General features: G+C 43.0%; 1 protein-coding gene across 2 annotated transcripts; it reads right to left on the minus strand.

Moving 5' to 3' along the window:
* Nucleotides 1-472: 472 nt before the first annotated feature.
* Nucleotides 473-14,960, minus strand: ARL2BP (ARF like GTPase 2 binding protein). Of its 2 annotated transcripts, XM_073307428.2 has the most exons (8): nucleotides 14,853-14,960; nucleotides 12,982-13,033; nucleotides 9,269-9,330; nucleotides 7,583-7,689; nucleotides 6,368-6,453; nucleotides 4,995-5,091; nucleotides 4,474-4,545; nucleotides 473-4,190 (listed from the first exon to the last, which is right to left on the minus strand). In XM_073307428.2, exons 2-8 carry the CDS (start codon nucleotides 13,020-13,022, stop codon nucleotides 4,092-4,094), a joined length of 564 nt encoding a protein of 187 aa, XP_073163529.1. In that variant the 5' UTR covers nucleotides 13,023-13,033; nucleotides 14,853-14,960; the 3' UTR covers nucleotides 473-4,091. The 2 variants fall into 2 exon arrangements, with proteins under 2 accessions (XP_073163529.1, XP_073163530.1); XM_073307429.2 differs by lacking the exon at nucleotides 4,474-4,545.
* Between the last annotated feature and the right edge of the window lie 2,978 nt (nucleotides 14,961-17,938).

A 17,938-nucleotide genomic window follows, 5' to 3' on the forward strand; every position in this document is an offset into this window, starting at 1 on the left:
CCCCCGCCAGCTGCAGGAGATCTCCAAAAAGATAACATTGTGGGTGATCTGATGCTAAAATTCACACCAGCAGGGGATGTGGCCAGTCAAGTCCAATTTATGATCTTTAAGGGACTTGTGGAGGTGGGGAGAAGAAAATCCAGAAAATGGCATTGGTACCCAATCAGATAGAAACATCATCCTGGCTTTCCTTTGATATACTTCGCTTGTTCAAAGCCTAAATATAGTTTGGGCTACTTTCTCACTTACAGGGAAAATAGCTAAACGTTCTTTTCCTACTTGTTTAGACCAAGCTCTTGTCGTTCTTCTTTATGCAGTTGACTCCGGCTCTAAACTAATTCCAAGTTTCAGGATAAAAATACCAAATAACCCCTCAAAAAAGATAAAAACTCTTTAGAGACAAATAACTATGCATTTGTTTGAGGAAAGAAATTCTAAACTCTGAAAAGTAAATCAGGCTTGCATAGAAATATTGCATTTGTATGTAAAAATTTAATTTGTTTTTAAAAAGCTCTGCATGCGAGATAAAATCAGAAAGTCTAGTTACATGCATGTTGTAGAGATGGACAATAATGAAGATGCTAGAGTGTAGGAAACATGCAGGGCAGAAACAGGCAAACACACTGGGCAGAAATTGTACTCATGGGAACAGGGAGTAAAAATAAGAAGTATTAGATCCCAGTGGTGCCCCCACTGAAGTCTGTGGGGTTTTCTCCTTAAAAAATGTGACAACAGGATTGGGAATTTAACAGCTAAAACTATAAAAAAGGCTTGGATCACAAACATGCTAAACTTTAACATAGGTTTAGCTCAGCATTTATATATAAGTACCACATGAAGACTGTTTAAATCAACAGAAGTAATACGTATAGACTAATACGCACACAAGTAATACATATAGACTAATCAACGCTCATGACTACAACCATAGTTCTCTGCATACAACTAAACCAGCAAAACTGCAGATATAAACACTAGTTAGTTTTCTATTGCCCTTTTACCCAATGCACTAATTATAAAGGCTAGCTAAAAAATGGATTGGGTGAGATTCGAGTGTAAAGTTCACAATACAGATATACCAGAAAGGAGGAGGGAAAGGAAGCCCACACAAGTTGCGTTACAGACAATGAATTTAGCTACTCTGGCATACAGTGAACACTATAAAATTCCATATCCAGATAACTACCTTAAGCTGTAACTTATAGACTCTGACATTACAAGTTACCGAGCTATAAAATCACTATATTTGGAGAATTGTTTTGAGATGCTCATTTCCATCATTGCAAATGACGAATAATCTGAGCAGTGGTAACAATAAAGGAATAAATACTTTCCCCCTCATCCCAAGTTCAACTTCAAGAGCATTCACATTTGTAACTTTAATCAATTATTTCAATTCAACACTGAACAATGAATTGTTAAAAATGTTTCAGTATGATTCTTTTAAAATTTGACAAAATCTACTCCCAGTACAAAAACAATTTCAATATAATACATGTGTAAAAAGAGGATAGTGACAAAAGAATTCTAGCCCATACACTGAAATGAAAAGAATAGTCCGATTCAAATCTTCTACAAGCACTGTCTTTAGACGATAAGTATTTTCTTTAGAGACTGAACAAGCTTTCCCAGCAGTTGGTCCAATAGATTTTTAGGATAGCTGGGAGAACTGCATTCAGCCTGGACCAAACATTTAACCTAAAAGAACCTCTCTCATCTCTTCCCAAAGTACCTGTGTGGTCTTCAGTGGTGGATTATGTACCGCTGGGAAAACACTGATCTTTATGGCAGAGATGGTACAAGGCAACACCTTGTAACAAAATGGGAAACGCAGACATCTTTTGAAGACAGAGCGTAGGCTGGTGTAAGCTGTCATTGTTATCAATGGAGCTATGACAATTTACACCAGATGATGCTCTGCCCTCACATCTTTACTTTGATCCTGCAATTGGATCTACGTGGGCAAACACCAAGCCTACACGCAGTCCCACTGACTTCATTATATTGAGCTTCACCACAGGGCTCTGTCTGCAGGATTAGGAATTTATCTTTAAAACTATTATACTGCAACTAATATCTTTAACAAATGTCCACACATTACACTAGCATAGTATTAAAAAGTGATTCAATTTAGCCTTTCATTGCAAAGAGAATTAAGTTTAGCTTGTTTGATGTTCAATAAAGTAGAAAGCGAATACAATTACTTTTAATCAAAAAAGCATTCAAAAGAAGCATTTGGGCTAATGCAGTTCCTTCTCTACGGCACAATCACAGAGATTTCTACGTAAAAACTACTGTGAAAACAACAAAGGATTCCTTTTGTGATTTTAAGATTGCTTCAGGGTGCGGATTTTCCAAATCAAATCTGAGATCAGTAAATAGTTTATTGGAAGAGTTACAAAACCCTGAAGGGGAAGGCTTTTAAAAAGTGAATGTGTGGGAGGTTTTTAACAGAAATACTAGGACAACCTCCAACAGCTGAACTGCAGTCTTATAACACCACACTGGAAATTTAAGCTCAATGAAGTTATTTACTACTGTATTTTTAGAGTTTGAACAGGCTAAGACACTACAGTGGTTCCATAGTACTGAAAGTGTCTACTCTACAAAAGTAGAGGAGTTTGAAAAGGTTTGTGGCCAGACCACATTATCATATAAACATGGTTTATGCTTGCCTGTGTGGATAGGCATTTTTTTGTAACCATGTCAGAAAACTGTGTTTTAACTTCAGGGTGAAATCCCAGCCCTTTTGTAATTAATGGCAAAACTCCCATTCACTGTAATACAGCCAGGATTTAACACATAAAGAGATTAACAAGTTTTCCATCGGCACAGCCGAAACACCAGCACATTATAACAACATTGATCTGCCATAGCTTTGGTCTGTCTACTAGGCTCTTCTTAGAAGCCTCCTAGTGGTATGGCTGCACTGGTACCAACGATGGGATTTCTCCTACTGCTCACAGAAGATAGATGACATGGTGCTAAGAACATCAGGACCTGAGCTCTGTCTACATTAGCGCTCCCTTTGACACTACTGGCTAGCGTGGCAGCATCCACAGTGGTGCAACAGTGGGAGGTTTCGTAAAGAAGTCTATTGTAGACAGTTAACGAGTACATCTCTACTAGCAAATTTCTAATGTGTTTTTCAGTTGTCAGAGCAGCTACTCAGCTGCTACCAGTGGTGAAAGCTCCAGTATGACTGGGCACAAGCACTTTAACCAGCATGTCATCTGGGGAGTTATATGATGTGGTAGTAAAAATTCCTGTGCTTGATCTACAAGACACCTTGTACCTTGGTAGCACCCATGCTGCACCGCTGTGGAAAAACAAGGTAAGAAAGTTCCTAATGTAGGCAAAGCTTATGTTTTACAGACATATTTAACCTGGTTAGTTCTCTAATTTAGTTGGCGCCTACATGCCAAGCTGAACATCAGAGCTCTGCAAGTTCATCAGAGTGAGACTGGGTATCTGCCCATTGGTTGATCCTCTCCTTGCTCCCCCAACAATTACCACAGAACCGAGAAATTCAAGCTAAAATGTGTGCAAAATATATTCTGCATATGTCACAACTTATTCTTCCCTATAGACGACCTTCCAAGCATACTGAAAAGTTATTTTTCAAAAAATGAAAGGTATTGTGAGCGTGGGAAATCAGAGGTGGTGGAGCTGTAACCATCCTACCCAAAAGAAAGTTAAATGATCATCCATGTTATTACAGTCTTGTGGGTTTTCTCTTTAAGTTTACATTTCTGGAGAGTGACATATCTGGGTTGTAATTTTAACCAATAGGAAACACATATATAGTCCCATTTACTGAACTCCTTGGTACAGAATCCAAATTGGTCGATGTGTATATATTATCGGTGTATTGAAATCCATTATTCTGGAATGGCTGGAGTTATTTTCTTTTATGATCACTCAATACTAACAGGTTTCAATACTAACAGTAATTCACAAGAGCAGTTTAGAGGATCAGGCCTAGTGAAATGTAGTGAGGCAATCAGCTTCCATTACCACTGTAATCCTTCACTGCCTGTAGTGTTTGGAATGTCCAAATGAAAGAAGCAGCCCTCATCTGCAGCTGTGAACTAGTGTCGTAAACTGTTCTGAGAAGACGACATTGAGGACTTGCTTAAAGATGTTACCACAAACCCGCTGCTTAAATCCAGACCTCGACCTTCTTTTTCCTAAAAAGTGGGGGGAAAAACAACCCTCAGCTCAGTAAAGTTTCAAAACAAGCAGGCTTTCAATCTTAACAGATTAAGTAGGCACATTATAATTGGTATTATTAGCATTCTGCTTACCATACCAAATATAGTACCGCACCTTGCGGCATAATTCCACAAGTGCACATAACTGGCTTCTGGGATCTGTAAAATCTACAGCTGAGCCTCCCTTTTCTCCCACTCTTATTTGTGGATGAATCCAGAAACTAACAAGGGAATATGGGGGCTGCTGCTGTGTAAGTACCTTGGCTGATGTTTTCCCAGCTGTGGGTAGACTTGGCACAGCTAAAATCAGTGTGCTCTCTGCTGGTCTGGCCTAGGAAAGAAACCCAGTCAGGATGCCTTCTCTCTCCTACTTACCACTTTGGGGGTGGGAAGGTGGGTAGAAAACCCCCAGACGCAACCAGCACGGAGAAAAAGGGAAACTGCAGTACAACCACTGCAAGAGCCAATGGATGGGACTTTAAAAACCCCAAACAATGAAAGGGTACTAGAAAGATTCTGTATTCAACAATGCAGAAATGTACATCAGAGGAATTTCACCAGATAGCCGCTTCATGCAGGTTTTCTGCAAGAGTTATCAGATCGGCTTTTCAAGCCTATTAAACAGCTACACCATGAGGGCCATTTGCCTTTTGATCCTTTATCTCTTGAACGCATGTGGTCACCCGACGAGCTAACACTGCCTTTAATGCTGTAATGCAGGAGCCATACAAAAGCAGTTACCACTGTGCTAGTTAAAATAGAACAACCCAAAATACTTACAGCTCTGTAATCCAAGAACATTTCTTTGAATGCCAGAAAATCAGTAAATGTGAGAAGCATGTCAAATATATCACCTGCCATCTCGTCTTTGTGCTGTCTGTAAAGTGGGAGATTTGTAGGTTTAACATAGTTGTGAGACATGACATCAGATTTTAAAGGCACTTGGAGGTCAAATTTAGTACACAATGTAAGTAGTGCAAAATCAAGATTTAAACAAGACCAATAGGAAGGTATTTAAAATTCTAATGTAAAACAGCTTTATTAAACAAAACCAATCCCCTGTAGTGTCTGCAATACAAACATCGCAACGTTTTATCTACCTAAGGTTTTCATACAGTTAAGTTTATCCCCTAAATCCAGAGAGACCTGAGTATTGCACCAGTCGAAAGAAACCAGACAGTGAAAGATTGGTAATTTAAAAGGAGTAAAACTTGATTCGTCCACATTTTCATTGCCTGAAATAAGAGAAATGCTAAAAAAAAAAAAAACAAGTGAAAAATCTTAGAGTTTTAGTCCTTTTAATTATTTCAGGCATTGCAAGTAACAAAGGAGTTATTCACTTTAACTGAACTTTAAGTAGATTGTCAGTACACATCCACTTTCATAGGACTTATTCTAAGCAATTAAGATTCTCCTAATATTATTGAAAAGCCCTGTTCCTTACTTTGATGGATGGTCTAACCATACTACTGTACTTTCATGCAAATTTCTTGATGCTTTATTCAAATATTTGAAGCAGTTTTAGTCCTTTTTAGGAGTCCATTTCTAATAGCATTTGATTTTCTTATTCAGCAGAAGAAAATATGTTCCTTTAACAACTTCATTCTCCACATAATTAAGCTAAAGCTGAACAGCAGCAATTACTTTAAATTGAGAGTAACCCTCCAACAATGTCAACAGAAACTTTTCACCAAAACTGAATTACTCTTTGCATTCTTTTATAAAATAGGGATTGGGGTAAAGCCATTTACTGAGGCTGTTTCTGAAAGCCTAAGTACAGAAAACCTAGTGGGCTTAATGCAAGTGGCCTTTTAACCCCCAGGGAACTGGCTTCGAGTCCTGAATTGGGGAATAAGAGAAATCAAGTTTAATGGTCTCGTTCTGGTCCCCATTTCTGCATATCACAAACCTTCCATACATTTTGGCACAACATTTCAAGTCAGAGGCCTAGAATAGCAGGGGATGGTGGAGGTGAGGATGGAGGTGAATTAGCAGAATTGTATAGACAAACTCACATTTCCTTTTTTAAACAAGAATCCCTTCCACAAAGGGGAAAAAAATAATAAAAAAAATCAAATCCTAGTTTGGTCCCAGGTACAAAATGGTTAATACAGAGAAAAGCACAAGAAAAATACCCCAAACCAAAGACTTACTGTAATGACATGGTGAAAGCAGCCATACTAAAACCAGGAATCCTGTCAAGTAGTTTTTCTTCTATGTATTTCTCTACTAAGCAGATCTAAAAGAGAGGACATCATCATAAATTCCACATGCTGACTTGATAAAGGAGTGTGGTGTTCTCACATTCCTACATATTATTCTCCATAGGCTTGTCTTCATTAGGTAAAATGCATCACAAATCCCATTTGTGGCCTTCAACCACTTTTTTCTGACCCTTTTAAAGATATTTTGTTTCTCCAGTTTGTACAGAAACCATACAACAAAGAAAACTAACTATACAGAGGAAATCGTGAAACTGATTTTACATGGTGCTGTCAAATACATTAAGCAAACAAACAGAAAAAAAAAACCCAGAAGCTATTATTTTCCTTTAAGCTCAGTTATAGTAATCTTGTGTGTTATTTACAATAGTGGGTACAAAAAATTATAGACTGAAGTGATTTTCAACTTGACAGCATCCCTTTAATGATGATTGGTTCGGATTATACTGTATAGTAGCAGAAACAAATACTACACAAGTCTTAATTTTCATAGTGTTTTGTCCCACTTCCTTTACTGACCTCTATGCAATGGAACTTCTACCAATTCACTAGGGAAGAATGCAGAATGTATCAAATAATTTTTCCCTTAATTGCTAGCTAACGTATCAGTCAAACTACAACCAGACCCCAAATGAGGGGGATATAAAGTGTCATGCTTCAGAGTCACTAATAGAGATTAGGAGGAGACCTTCATGGGGGACAGATATTCCCAAATCTGCCTACTGGTGGGCTTCTTGCACCTTCCTCTGAAGCATCTATGGCTTGGCACTGCCAGAGACATGAGACAGGACTAGATGTTGAATCCATTACGACAATTCCTATGTTCCTATTGTACTAATCTAAATACAACTATATCCCACACAGTGGCTGCCTAAACCAACCTTCCATCCAAAAGGCTTAAACTGTTCTCAAACACTTGTAGAAGATTCCTTGGCGAAACAGAAAAAAGTATTTTGGAACTCCAGAATATTTTTGGTTGCTTGCAGGCTATTGCTATACTTCAAAGACACCATAGATAATATTTTACATGTATTTGATTCTGATCAAACTTGTATTTTAAAAACAGAGGGGAGAAAAGAACCTAACAATGACCTTAAAAGAAAAGCTAAGCACTCTATGAGAAAAACCACCAAAAAAAAATCTTACATATTCATTAAAAATAGAAGTGTAGATGAGCTTGTTTTCTTCTGTATCTTCAAATTCCTGGTAGTGTTTATCCATAAAGCTTCTTTGTATTAACTGGAAATCGTCATCTGAGCCACAATAAGTAAATTGCATACAGTTACATTCAATTTATCCACTCATTGTAAGACAGTAATCACATTCACTAATGGCCTGTTCTAATAGCTCCTACTGCTGGAGCATGGAACCCCGCACACACACACTTGGTCACAATAACAGCAAAGCTGTTCGTTGGGCTAGCTTTAATTTCTGACCAATCTATGAGAATATATGGAGGCTGCTAGCAGAGTAGGTGGTGGTGAAGCAAAGAGTGCTACAGATTCAAATTCTGCTTCAGCCAAGTCAGCTGGGATTACCAGGATAGCAGCATGTTGATCTATGTTGCAAGTGCTGTACATTTAATGATAGAAAAGGACAGAATTTGCAAAAGGCAGCAAAACTGCTAGGGCACATACTCAAACAATCTACTTTTCTATTTTCAAGTAAAGATTTTCACATGTTCTCAATATTAAGGCAGTTCTTTAAAATTAACTTTTAATAAAGAGGCTGTTAGTTTTCAAACAATCGGGTTTTTTGTTCAGGTATGTGAGTTATCAGTGAACTTTTTTTTTTTTTTTTAGAAGTATATTTTTCTTCCCTCCATTAGTTAAAAGACAATGGATTTTTCTTATCTCTGAAAATGAGTGCAGAAAGCTATAACCCTTAAAGGACAATTTTTGAGTCATCAATGAGTGAAATTGGAGGAAGGCAAAAGGGCAGGAAGTGGAACTTAACGTATCATAACAGGTACAAATATAAATTACACACTGACAGTGTTAAAATAAATCTGCACAAATCTAATCTTTTATTAATTAACCCACTCAAAACTGGTGAACTTGTGACCATTTCTCCAGATTCAGCTATACATATCACAAGGTGAGCAGCTGAGAGTGAAAAGAATAAAAAACTTTATGATCCCTTAGAAAGGTGTGTGAATAAGGAGGAAGATGTTAACCAGTCATCAACCTCTTCAAGTTAACACAATGAGTTCTCTTTCTCTTGGCATCTTGTAAATCCTCTTTATTCAACCCTGACCTCTTACTTCAAATTTCTCACTTGACGATTTGGAATCTTTTATCCTCCCAAGCCCACAGGGAAAAATGGTTGACTGCTTGTGGCATTCTTTCTTCCAATAGATCCTGTCACCTTAGGTGTATGTGTGTAAGTTACTTGCAACAAAAAGGAAAACCAATTCGTTTACCCAGAGGATAAGTGGGATGTCATATGACATGGAGGGACAGACAGCAGAGAGGATGGAAAACCTTGGTTTTCACGAGAGAATTTATCAGGATCTTTATTTACCACAACTTTATCAATGAAGAGAGGGTTTCTAGTCTCCCAGTAGTGCACAGGGGAAAAGACACATGTTTCGAACCCATGAATACACTGTTGGGAGAACAGAAACCAAAAGGGTTTGCTGGAGATTTTATACTGTAATGCAAGTTTTGTACTAATGAAAGCAAGGAATTAAAAATTCCAACTCATAGGACACACGGAGAAGGCAGAAGCACTGGTTTCTCCACACACTTCTGTCAGTGACGTTCAATCCTTATTTTGCCTATCAATATTTTTACTGCTCATTTATAGGCACATCTAAATTCAGGAGCTTACCCATTATAATATCTTCTAAATACCCAACAACCGCATCAAATTCTGCATCTGAAGGAGAGGAGCTGATAACAAAGAAAGGAAAGATTAATTTTTTAATGAAAGCCGAAAGACAAATGAGCACAATAACCCAGCCTGCACATCAGAGAAGGGAATTATCTTCCAACTTCACATTATAAAAAAAAGGTCATCACACAGAAAACTTTACTTAATAATAAAAAGTTTATTCCTGTAACAGACATTAATCTCACTCGGTCTCCACTGTATACTAAAGGGGGTAGTTACTTATTGGAAAGAACTGTTTTATTGGGTATCTTTGATAGTGTAATTAACCTCTTGGTGCAGAAGATGTTTAAAAGGTTTGTTCAGAGCGACGGTTCTCCACCTTTTCCATACCGTGACCCGATGTCACAACGAAGTTTCAGTACCCACCTCTCATCTAGCCATAAAAGGTGGTTGTAACTCTACTGGAACTGTTCAAGACCCATCTGTAGAGGACCATTTGGAGTACCCAGTCATATATTACCAGACTGAGTATCAGGGCACTGCAAGGATGTTTTGCGCCCTAGGCGAAACTTCCACCTTGCACCCCCCCTCGGCCCGGGGAGCCGTGCAGCAGCTCCCCTCGGCCCGGGGAGCCGTGCAGCAGCTCCCCTCGGCCCGGGGAGCCGTGCAGCAGCTCCCCTCGGCCCGGGGAGCCGTGCAGCAGCTCCCCTCGGCCCAGCTCACCTCTGCTCCGCCTCCTCCCCAAGCATGCCACCCCCGCCTCCCAGGCTTGCGGCGCCAATCAGCTATTTAGCGCTGCAAGCCTGGGAGGGAAAGAAGCAGAGCAGGGCAGCTCGCTCAGAGGAGGCGGCGGCGGAGCAGAGATGAGCTGGGGCGGGGAGTGGTTCCCCTGTGTGACCCTCCCCACCCCCGTTACTTGCTGCAGGTGGCCCTCCCTGCGCCCCTCTGCCCCAGCTCACCTCCGCCTCCCCGGAGCGCACGTTTGACCGCCCCCAACCACTTGGCACCCTAGGCGAGCGCCTAGTTCACCTAGTGGTTGCACCGGCCCTGCTGAGTATATAGTGTAGCAAAGGTAAATGATGTAATTTATAGGAATTGTTAAATATTTCTCTAATGCAGTGTACCACACTGGGGGTTTAGAACTAAATTTTGTAATCCCTTAATCTAAAAAACATGGTGCTTCTGTTTTATAACAAAAACATATGCTCTCTTTCAAATGGACTCCTTTAAATGGAGAAGCACATTAGCAGCACTTCAAAATCTGGGTCCCTCTGGCAATGTTATATTGTACAATTTGTTCATAGATACCGAAGTCTCCCTGACCTTGGCATTTTAGGGATGAACTTTTCTTAAATAAATTCTCTAGGGTATTAAGTGCCCAACAGGCTTTTCTCCAATATCAGGAATGCAAGCCTTGCTGCACATTTTTCTTCAACATATTTATCTTCACCCATTCAATGAAGGCCCCACTTAATTAATATACAAATTCCCCTCTGTGTGTCTCATGTGAAGAAGGATATTGCTTTAGACCAGGGGTGGGCAAACTTTTTGGCCCCAGGGCCACACTGGGGTGTGAAACTGTATGGAGGGCTGGATAGGGAAGGCTATGCCTCCCCAAACAGCTTAGCCTCTGCCCCCTATTTGCCCCCTCCCACTTCCCACTTCCTGACTGTTCCCCTCAGAACCTCCAACCCATCCAAGCCCCCCGCTCCTTGTCCCCTGACCGCCCTCTCCCAGGATCCCCTGCTCCAAACCGCCCCCCCCCCGGGACCCCACCCCCTATCCAACCCCCAATGCTCCCTGACTGCCCCCCCGCAAACCTCCACCCCATCCAACCACCCTGCTCCCTGACTGCCCCCCGGGACCCTCTGCCCCTTATCCAACACCCCCCATCCCCTCTTACCATACTGCTCAGAGCAGCAGGAGCTTGCAGCCCTGCTGCCCGCACGGCAGCATAGCTGCGGGACAGGGGGGACAGCAGGGGAAGGACCGGGGGCTAGCCTCCCCGGCCAGGAGCTCAAGGGCTGGGCAGGACAGTCCCGTGGGCCGGATGTGGCCCGTGGGCTGTAGTTTGCCCACCTCTGCTTTAGACTGTCTATTTACAAAAAAGCCTTTAAAATGATATTGCTCTTAGCAACAGTTCAGTAACTTTATCCACCAGTAATTCCACTATTTGGGCATTGGGATTCATCTTCTTTTAGGAAAATTTAGAATACTACCATCCTCATTTACTGATCAAAAGTGGCCATTATTATGCCTTTGCAGCCCAGACAAAGATAACACAAATGAATGGCAGAATACATGATACAACACCAGAGGGCAGAGTGCCACAACAAGAGTAGCTAAAGCATTAGCATCATATTTATGGTTCAAGACAATGGGGTAATTGTTTCTCACTTATGCACAAAAGCAGGAGCAGTTCAGACCTAACTCCCATTCTTTTCTTTAACGCGAGTGATGGCTACACTGATGAAAGAAGAAACATCTTTGTCTTTTTTTTATAGCTTGTTCTAACATTGTTGAATTTAAACTAACAGTTTAAACATTAGTTTTAGATTTGGTGTGGTAGTGAGTAGGGGAATTCTAATATTTTGTCCAGAAAAATAATATCTGTATTTTCTACTCATTCCACCCACAGCACACAACAATTAATAATACCAGGGCCCGAAGTGCTGTGTAAGAATACATCTCTACATACATCACGCTTTTCAAGGAACACATTCAAATACAACTTCTAACAACGGTAAACTGGGTAGTAGAGAAAGTGAGACATATGGTGGGAAGGTCAGGAAGAGAAATTTTGAAGATACAGACATCCCTACAATTAAAGGGATCCTCAAAGTTATTAGGCTTCTAACTTCCATTGAAATCCATGGGGAGTTAGGTACCTAAATGCCTTTGTGGATCTGGGCCACAATGCTTATTTTGGTCCTTCAGTGAGGGGAATGTCTGGGAGAACAGCATGATCAAGGAGGGGTTAGCTTTCTGGGTATCAAGGGAAGGTTCAAGCAATTTTGAGTTCAATATTGCTTAAACTCTCACCTGTTGTTCTTCCCTCTCTAGTACATCGTATTGTTCTGAAGTCCATATTGTTCTTACATGAGTCTCTATCTTCTCATCAATATCATCTAACATCATTTTGGTTTTTTCCCCCTTTTCTATTTTTATTTAATTTATTTAGGAAGATTTAACAAGTTTACAAATCCTTACCATGTAAATATCAGAAACAAAACAATCATTAAACAGTTAGCTTTTGTTTCAAGAAACTTTATACAGGAATTTAGTCATCAGATCTTTCTATTTAATAAGGTGATACAAGATTACAAAGTGAGAATCTTTACAACCGCTCTGTCATTTCTAATGATTTTATTAAACTGAATGAAATCTTTATGTACACACCAGGCTGGTCCATCAAATTTGAATATTAAAAAAACTGAACAGGTATGCTGAGGTTTTTTTGCAGGTGAATACACTTTGAATTTTGAATAAAAGGTAACCAAATATATAAGCATGTATCTGTCTTCTGTCTATTTTGCCAGGCATATAATTGGCATGTTAATTTTTTGATAACCACAACCTCCCATATTTTTTTGAACCATTCCTCTAAAGTTGGGCTGTTATTCTTTTTCCAAAAAGAGGCTACAGTGGAGCTATTTTTAACTAGTAAAAATGTTATTCAAATGCTGATGTGTAATCTGGATTATACTTACATAGACACACCAAAGTTTTCCTCTTCTAAAGTCTCCATCATTTCTGCATCACCTGTTGCACCAAACAAACTTTTAGATAAGAATTAAAATGTTTCCTATATCAGCAATGTGTTTATTTTTTAAACAATAGATTACTTTTAGCACATATACAGCGTAAATCTTCAAAGTTGTCTATGAACATTGACTAGTTAGCCATAAGACAATCATTAAATACAAGACCTGCATCTTGTAGGATTTTGTGATCTCATTTAGGCATTCTTCCACGACTACTGACTTCTCTGCTTCTCCTCTAATACTCTGAATCCTGTAGTAACCTTCGCTGACCATAGGAGAACAGGCCTACAGAAATTTGCTTAACCCAGGAAAATGGTTTCAGTTGATACCTGGCACCTCCACCCAAAGCATATACCACTGGCCACTGTCAAAGCCAGGATATGGGAACTCGATGGATCTTCGGTATGATCCAGTCGGGAAATTTCAATGTTCTCATGTAGATTCCACCAGAGATCAGCCGAGGGCCAAGTCTCACAATATCAGCAGAAGCCCGTGATAGTACCTACATGTATTCTGACAGGTTTCAGAGTGGTATCCGTGTTAGGCTGTATCAGCAAAAACAACGAGGAGTCCTTGGGGCACCTTAGAAACGAACATATTTGTTTTGGCATTAGCTTTCATGAGCTAAAATCCACTTCATCAGATGCATGGAATAGAAAATATAGGAGCAGGTATAAATACATGAAAAGATAGGCGTTGCCTTACCAAGTTGGGGGTGGGGGGGACAGCGAGAATAGCCCCCTTTAATTGAATTGTCTCGTTAGCACTGACCCCCACTTGGTAAGGCAACGCCGATCTTTTCATGTATTTATACCTGCTCCTGTATTTTCCATGCATCTGAAGAAGTGGGTTTTTAGCCCACGAAAGCTCAGGCCCAAATAAGTCTGTTAGTCTCTAGGGTGCCATAAGGAACGCTCCTTGTTTTTACGTGTTTACTGTTCAATACATCCAGGGCGTTGAGGTCTGGGCAGATGCCCCAGGCCTGGTGAACCCCAAAGCACACAGCGAGCCCTACCCCAGGCCATACCTGGGTGCTGAATGGACGAGGTCTTTTCAAACCCAATTCCTGTCCCTGGCGGGCCTGGCAAGCGCAGGGGGGACCCAGCCGAGCCCGGGCTCGCTGGGCTGGGGGTCCCGGGGTTGTGCGGGGCAGGGGCCGAGCCCGGGCTCGCTGGGCTGGGGGTCCCGGGGTTGTGCGGGGCAGGGGCCGAGCCCGGGCTCGCTGGGCTGGGGGGTCCCGGGGTTGTGCGGGGCAGGGGCCGAGCCCGGGCTCGCTGGGCTGGGGGTCCCGGGGTTGTGCGGGGCAGGGGCCGAGCCCGGGCTCGCTGGGCTGGGGGGGCCGAGCCCGGGCTCGCTGGGCTGGGGGTCCCGGGGTTGTGCGGGGCAGGGGCCGAGCCCGGGCTCGCTGGGCTGGGGGTCCCGGGGTTGTGCGGGGCAGGGGCCGAGCCCGGGCTCGCTGGGCTGGGGGGTCCCGGGGTTGTGCGGGGCAGGGGCCGAGCCCGGGCTCGCTGGGCTGGGGGGTCCCGGGGTTGTGCGGGGCAGGGGCCGAGCCCGGGCTCGCTGGGCTGGGGGTCCCGGGGTTGTGCGGGGCAGGGGCCGAGCCCGGGCTCGCTGGGCTAGGGTCTCTCCGAGCTGTGCGGGCCGGGGGCACCCAGCCGAGCCCGGGCTCGGCGTGGGCTCGGCGCTGCACGAACCAGACTGGCTGCCGCCCGGTTAGAGACGCTCCCGCTGCTATCAGTCCTGGGGGAGGCCCAGGCCCGGGGTATCAGCCCCTCCCGCCGCGGGCGCCGCGCAGTCCACCCCCCCCCGCCCCGTACCTGGCTGCCAAGGGCCGCCGCGCTCGCTGGGGCTGGCGAGGCCTCCCCATAGAGTCCGTTACCCACGCCCCGCCCTCCCGTCGCCTCGGCAACACTCCCTTCCGCCACGCGCCAGCCCGGAGCCAATGCGGCCGCCGGAGAAGCGGAGCCAATGAGAGCGCGAGGCTGGGGCTGCGCGGCGCGAGACGCCCGACCCGGCCGGGGAGGGCGCGCGCGCGCGCGTGTCGCTGCAGCGCGCGGACCCGGGGAGCCGGAGCTCGGGGAGAGGGTCACGTGCGGGGCCGGGCCCCCAGCGCCACCCTTCCCCCCCCCTTTCCTGCCCCCCCGGGCCCACGCAGGGTCCCCCGCTGCTGCGCCAACCCCCAGGCAAAGACCACGACCAGGGAGCGGGTGGCCCCAGGGCTGCCGAGGGGTCCCGCGGAGCTAGGGTCGCTGAGCCCAGCCTTTCCACGCTCCTGAGTCAGCTCTTCCCCCTCCTACACCCCTCGCCCGGATAAGAATAAGGAAGGTGCTGCTCATACTTTCTGGGGTGGGTGGGGGGGAGGGAAATCAGATAGTCACCTAATCCCACGACTCCAGGAGCTCAGGCTTCAGGGAAAAAAAACACACAAGACTCAGTAAAATCACCAAGGTGAGATTAGGTCTCCACTGCCACTTACTTTGGTATAACTTCTGCTGGCACCATAGCTACTTCTTCCCTGGGAGGTGGATTTATTATGCTGCCAGGAGAGCTGCCCTGATGTAGCACTTCTGGTGCAGACTAGCCCTTAGCAACACTGGCGATGACAGGCACATATTATGGGAGCAAGTTTTTTGCAGCCCCAAGGCAAGCAGCATGCCCTAGCAGGATAAGAAGGAATATCAAAATAGATATTTTTCAAAATAACATTTTAAGCAGAACACCAAGTAGCTTGCTTTTGGCATGATTTCCCATAAGATACAAGTCTCAAGATGCCCCTTTTTCTTAGGAGCACAGTTTCAGCCATCATTAAGAAGCAGTTTAAGTAACTTTAATTACCTTTTACATGTGCTTATTTAGTACTAGTTCACTACAGTAAACAAATTGAACAGAAGAAGTGTCACAAAGTTGGGTGTAATCATTTTCAAATGAATCTTTCCTACTAGTTCTGCCAAGTGGGTCCCAGAATTCTAATCAGTATTTTAATTAGCAGATAATGTCAACTGCCACTTGAAATTCCTCTTGTACAGAGGAGACACGAGAGGGTTGGCTCCTGTTCAAAAATGGAATGCATTCTAACTCTCCCCAAGTTTTAATAAAGGCCGGAGCTGCAATTCCATTAACATACTGCCAGGATGCTTTCAGGAGGAAATAGGCAATAGAACTGGTGCACTGGATGACACTCCCACTCTGTCAATGTCTCACATTCAAGGCTGTGAAACTTGTAGATAAACAGATAATGCTGCATGTTGCCAGCAGTTAGTAGAATACATTAAGTTGAATAATTTTAAAAAAAATCCATTTTCTGAGAGAGAATCCTTTCAATAGTATATCCCAATTGTTTTTAAAAATACAAATTCTGTTCCCCTGTTAATTTTTCTTGTGAAGACCTTTATAAACATTAACTATGGGGAAATAATGAAACTAACTGCACAAAGTGCTGTCAGATGCACAACATGAATGAGAAAAAAAAAATCTATTTTCTTACCGCTACAGTGATCATAGAAGGGTACAATACCCACCTGCGGAAGTGAAGAAACAGATTGAGAGAGCCAGAAGAGTTCCCAGAAGTCACCTACTACAGGACAGGCCTAACAAAGAAAATAACAGAACGCCACTAGCCGTCACCTTCAGCCCCCAACTAAAACCCCTCCAAACGCATTATTAAGGATCTACAACCTATCCTGAAGGATGACCCATCACTCTCACAAATCTTGGGAGACAGGCCAGTCCTTGCCTACAGACAGCCCCCCAACCTGAAGCAAATACTCACCAGCAACCACATACCATACAACAGAACCACTAACCCAGGAACCTATCCTTGCAACAAAGTCCGATGCCAACTGTGCCCACATATCTATTCAGGGGACACCATCACAGGGCCTAATAACATCAGCCACACTATCAGAGGCTCGTTCACCTGCACATCCACCAATGTGATATATGCCATCATGTGCCAGCAATGCCCCTCTGCCATGTACATTGGTCAAACTGGACAGTCTCTACGTAAAAGAATAAATGGACACAAATCAGATGTCAAGAATTATAACATTCATAAACCAGTCGGAGAACACTTCAATCTCTCTGGTCACGCAATCACAGACATGAAGGTCGCTATCTTAAAACAAAAAAAACTTCAAATCCAGACTCCAGCGAGAAACTGCTGAATTGGAATTCATTTGCAAATTGGATACTATTAATTTAGGCTTAAATAGAGACGGAGTGGCTAAGTCATTATGCAAGGTAGCCTATTTTCCCTTGTTTTTTCCTACCCCCCGCCCCAGACGTTCTTGTTAAACCCTGGATTTGTGCTGGAAATGGCCCACCTTGATTATCATACACATTGTAAGGAGAGTGATCACTTTAGATAAGTGATTACCAGCAGGAGAGTGGGGTGGGGGGAGGTATTTTTTCATGCTTTGTATGTATAAAAAGATCTTCTACACTTTCCACGGTATGCATCCGATGAAGTGAGCTGTAGCTCATGAAAGCTTATGCTCAAATAAATTGGTTAGTCTCTAAGGTGCCACAAGTACTCCTTAACTATGAAGTAACAATGTCAAATCTGATTTTCAATAGACATGGTCTAATTAACCAATTAAGATTAACCAAAACTGCTCAATTTGTCTGTAGTTGTTTCATGGTATAAACTTGGTGGTCTTCTGAAATTAAATCCTCTTCCATTTATTTTGGCTATTGGACTCCAAGCCTGGCCATGCTGTCTCCGGCCTCACTTACTGACATTTACCTAGAAATGAACAAAACCACTTAAGGTTGTGATGGTACAGAACAGGGCAGCCTACCTGCTATATAACCAGATGATGCAAATGCAGCATGCTGGTACTGGACAAACTTCCTAGAGAATTCTGGATTGAATTCAAAATCTTGGTCCTGCTCTTCAAAGCCT

This window comes from Lepidochelys kempii, chromosome 12 (genome assembly GCF_965140285.1).
Source record: "Lepidochelys kempii isolate rLepKem1 chromosome 12, rLepKem1.hap1, whole genome shotgun sequence".
In the NCBI taxonomy this organism is placed as follows: Eukaryota; Metazoa; Chordata; order Testudines; family Cheloniidae; genus Lepidochelys; species Lepidochelys kempii.

Excerpts from the sequence above, each read along its gene's own strand:
- ARL2BP (XM_073307428.2), bottom strand. The coding sequence starts at position 13,022 with ATGATGGAGACTTTAGAAGAGGAAAACTTTGGTGTGTCTAT. Across the intron at positions 9,331-12,981 it reads GAAAACTTTGGTGTGTCTAT|CTCCTCTCCTTCAGATGCAG; the intron begins GTAAGTATAATC and ends CTTTGTTATCAG. Across the intron at positions 4,191-4,473 it reads CTGGGAAAACATCAGCCAAG|GAAAAAGAAGGTCGAGGTCT; the intron begins GTACTTACACAG and ends CCCACTTTTTAG.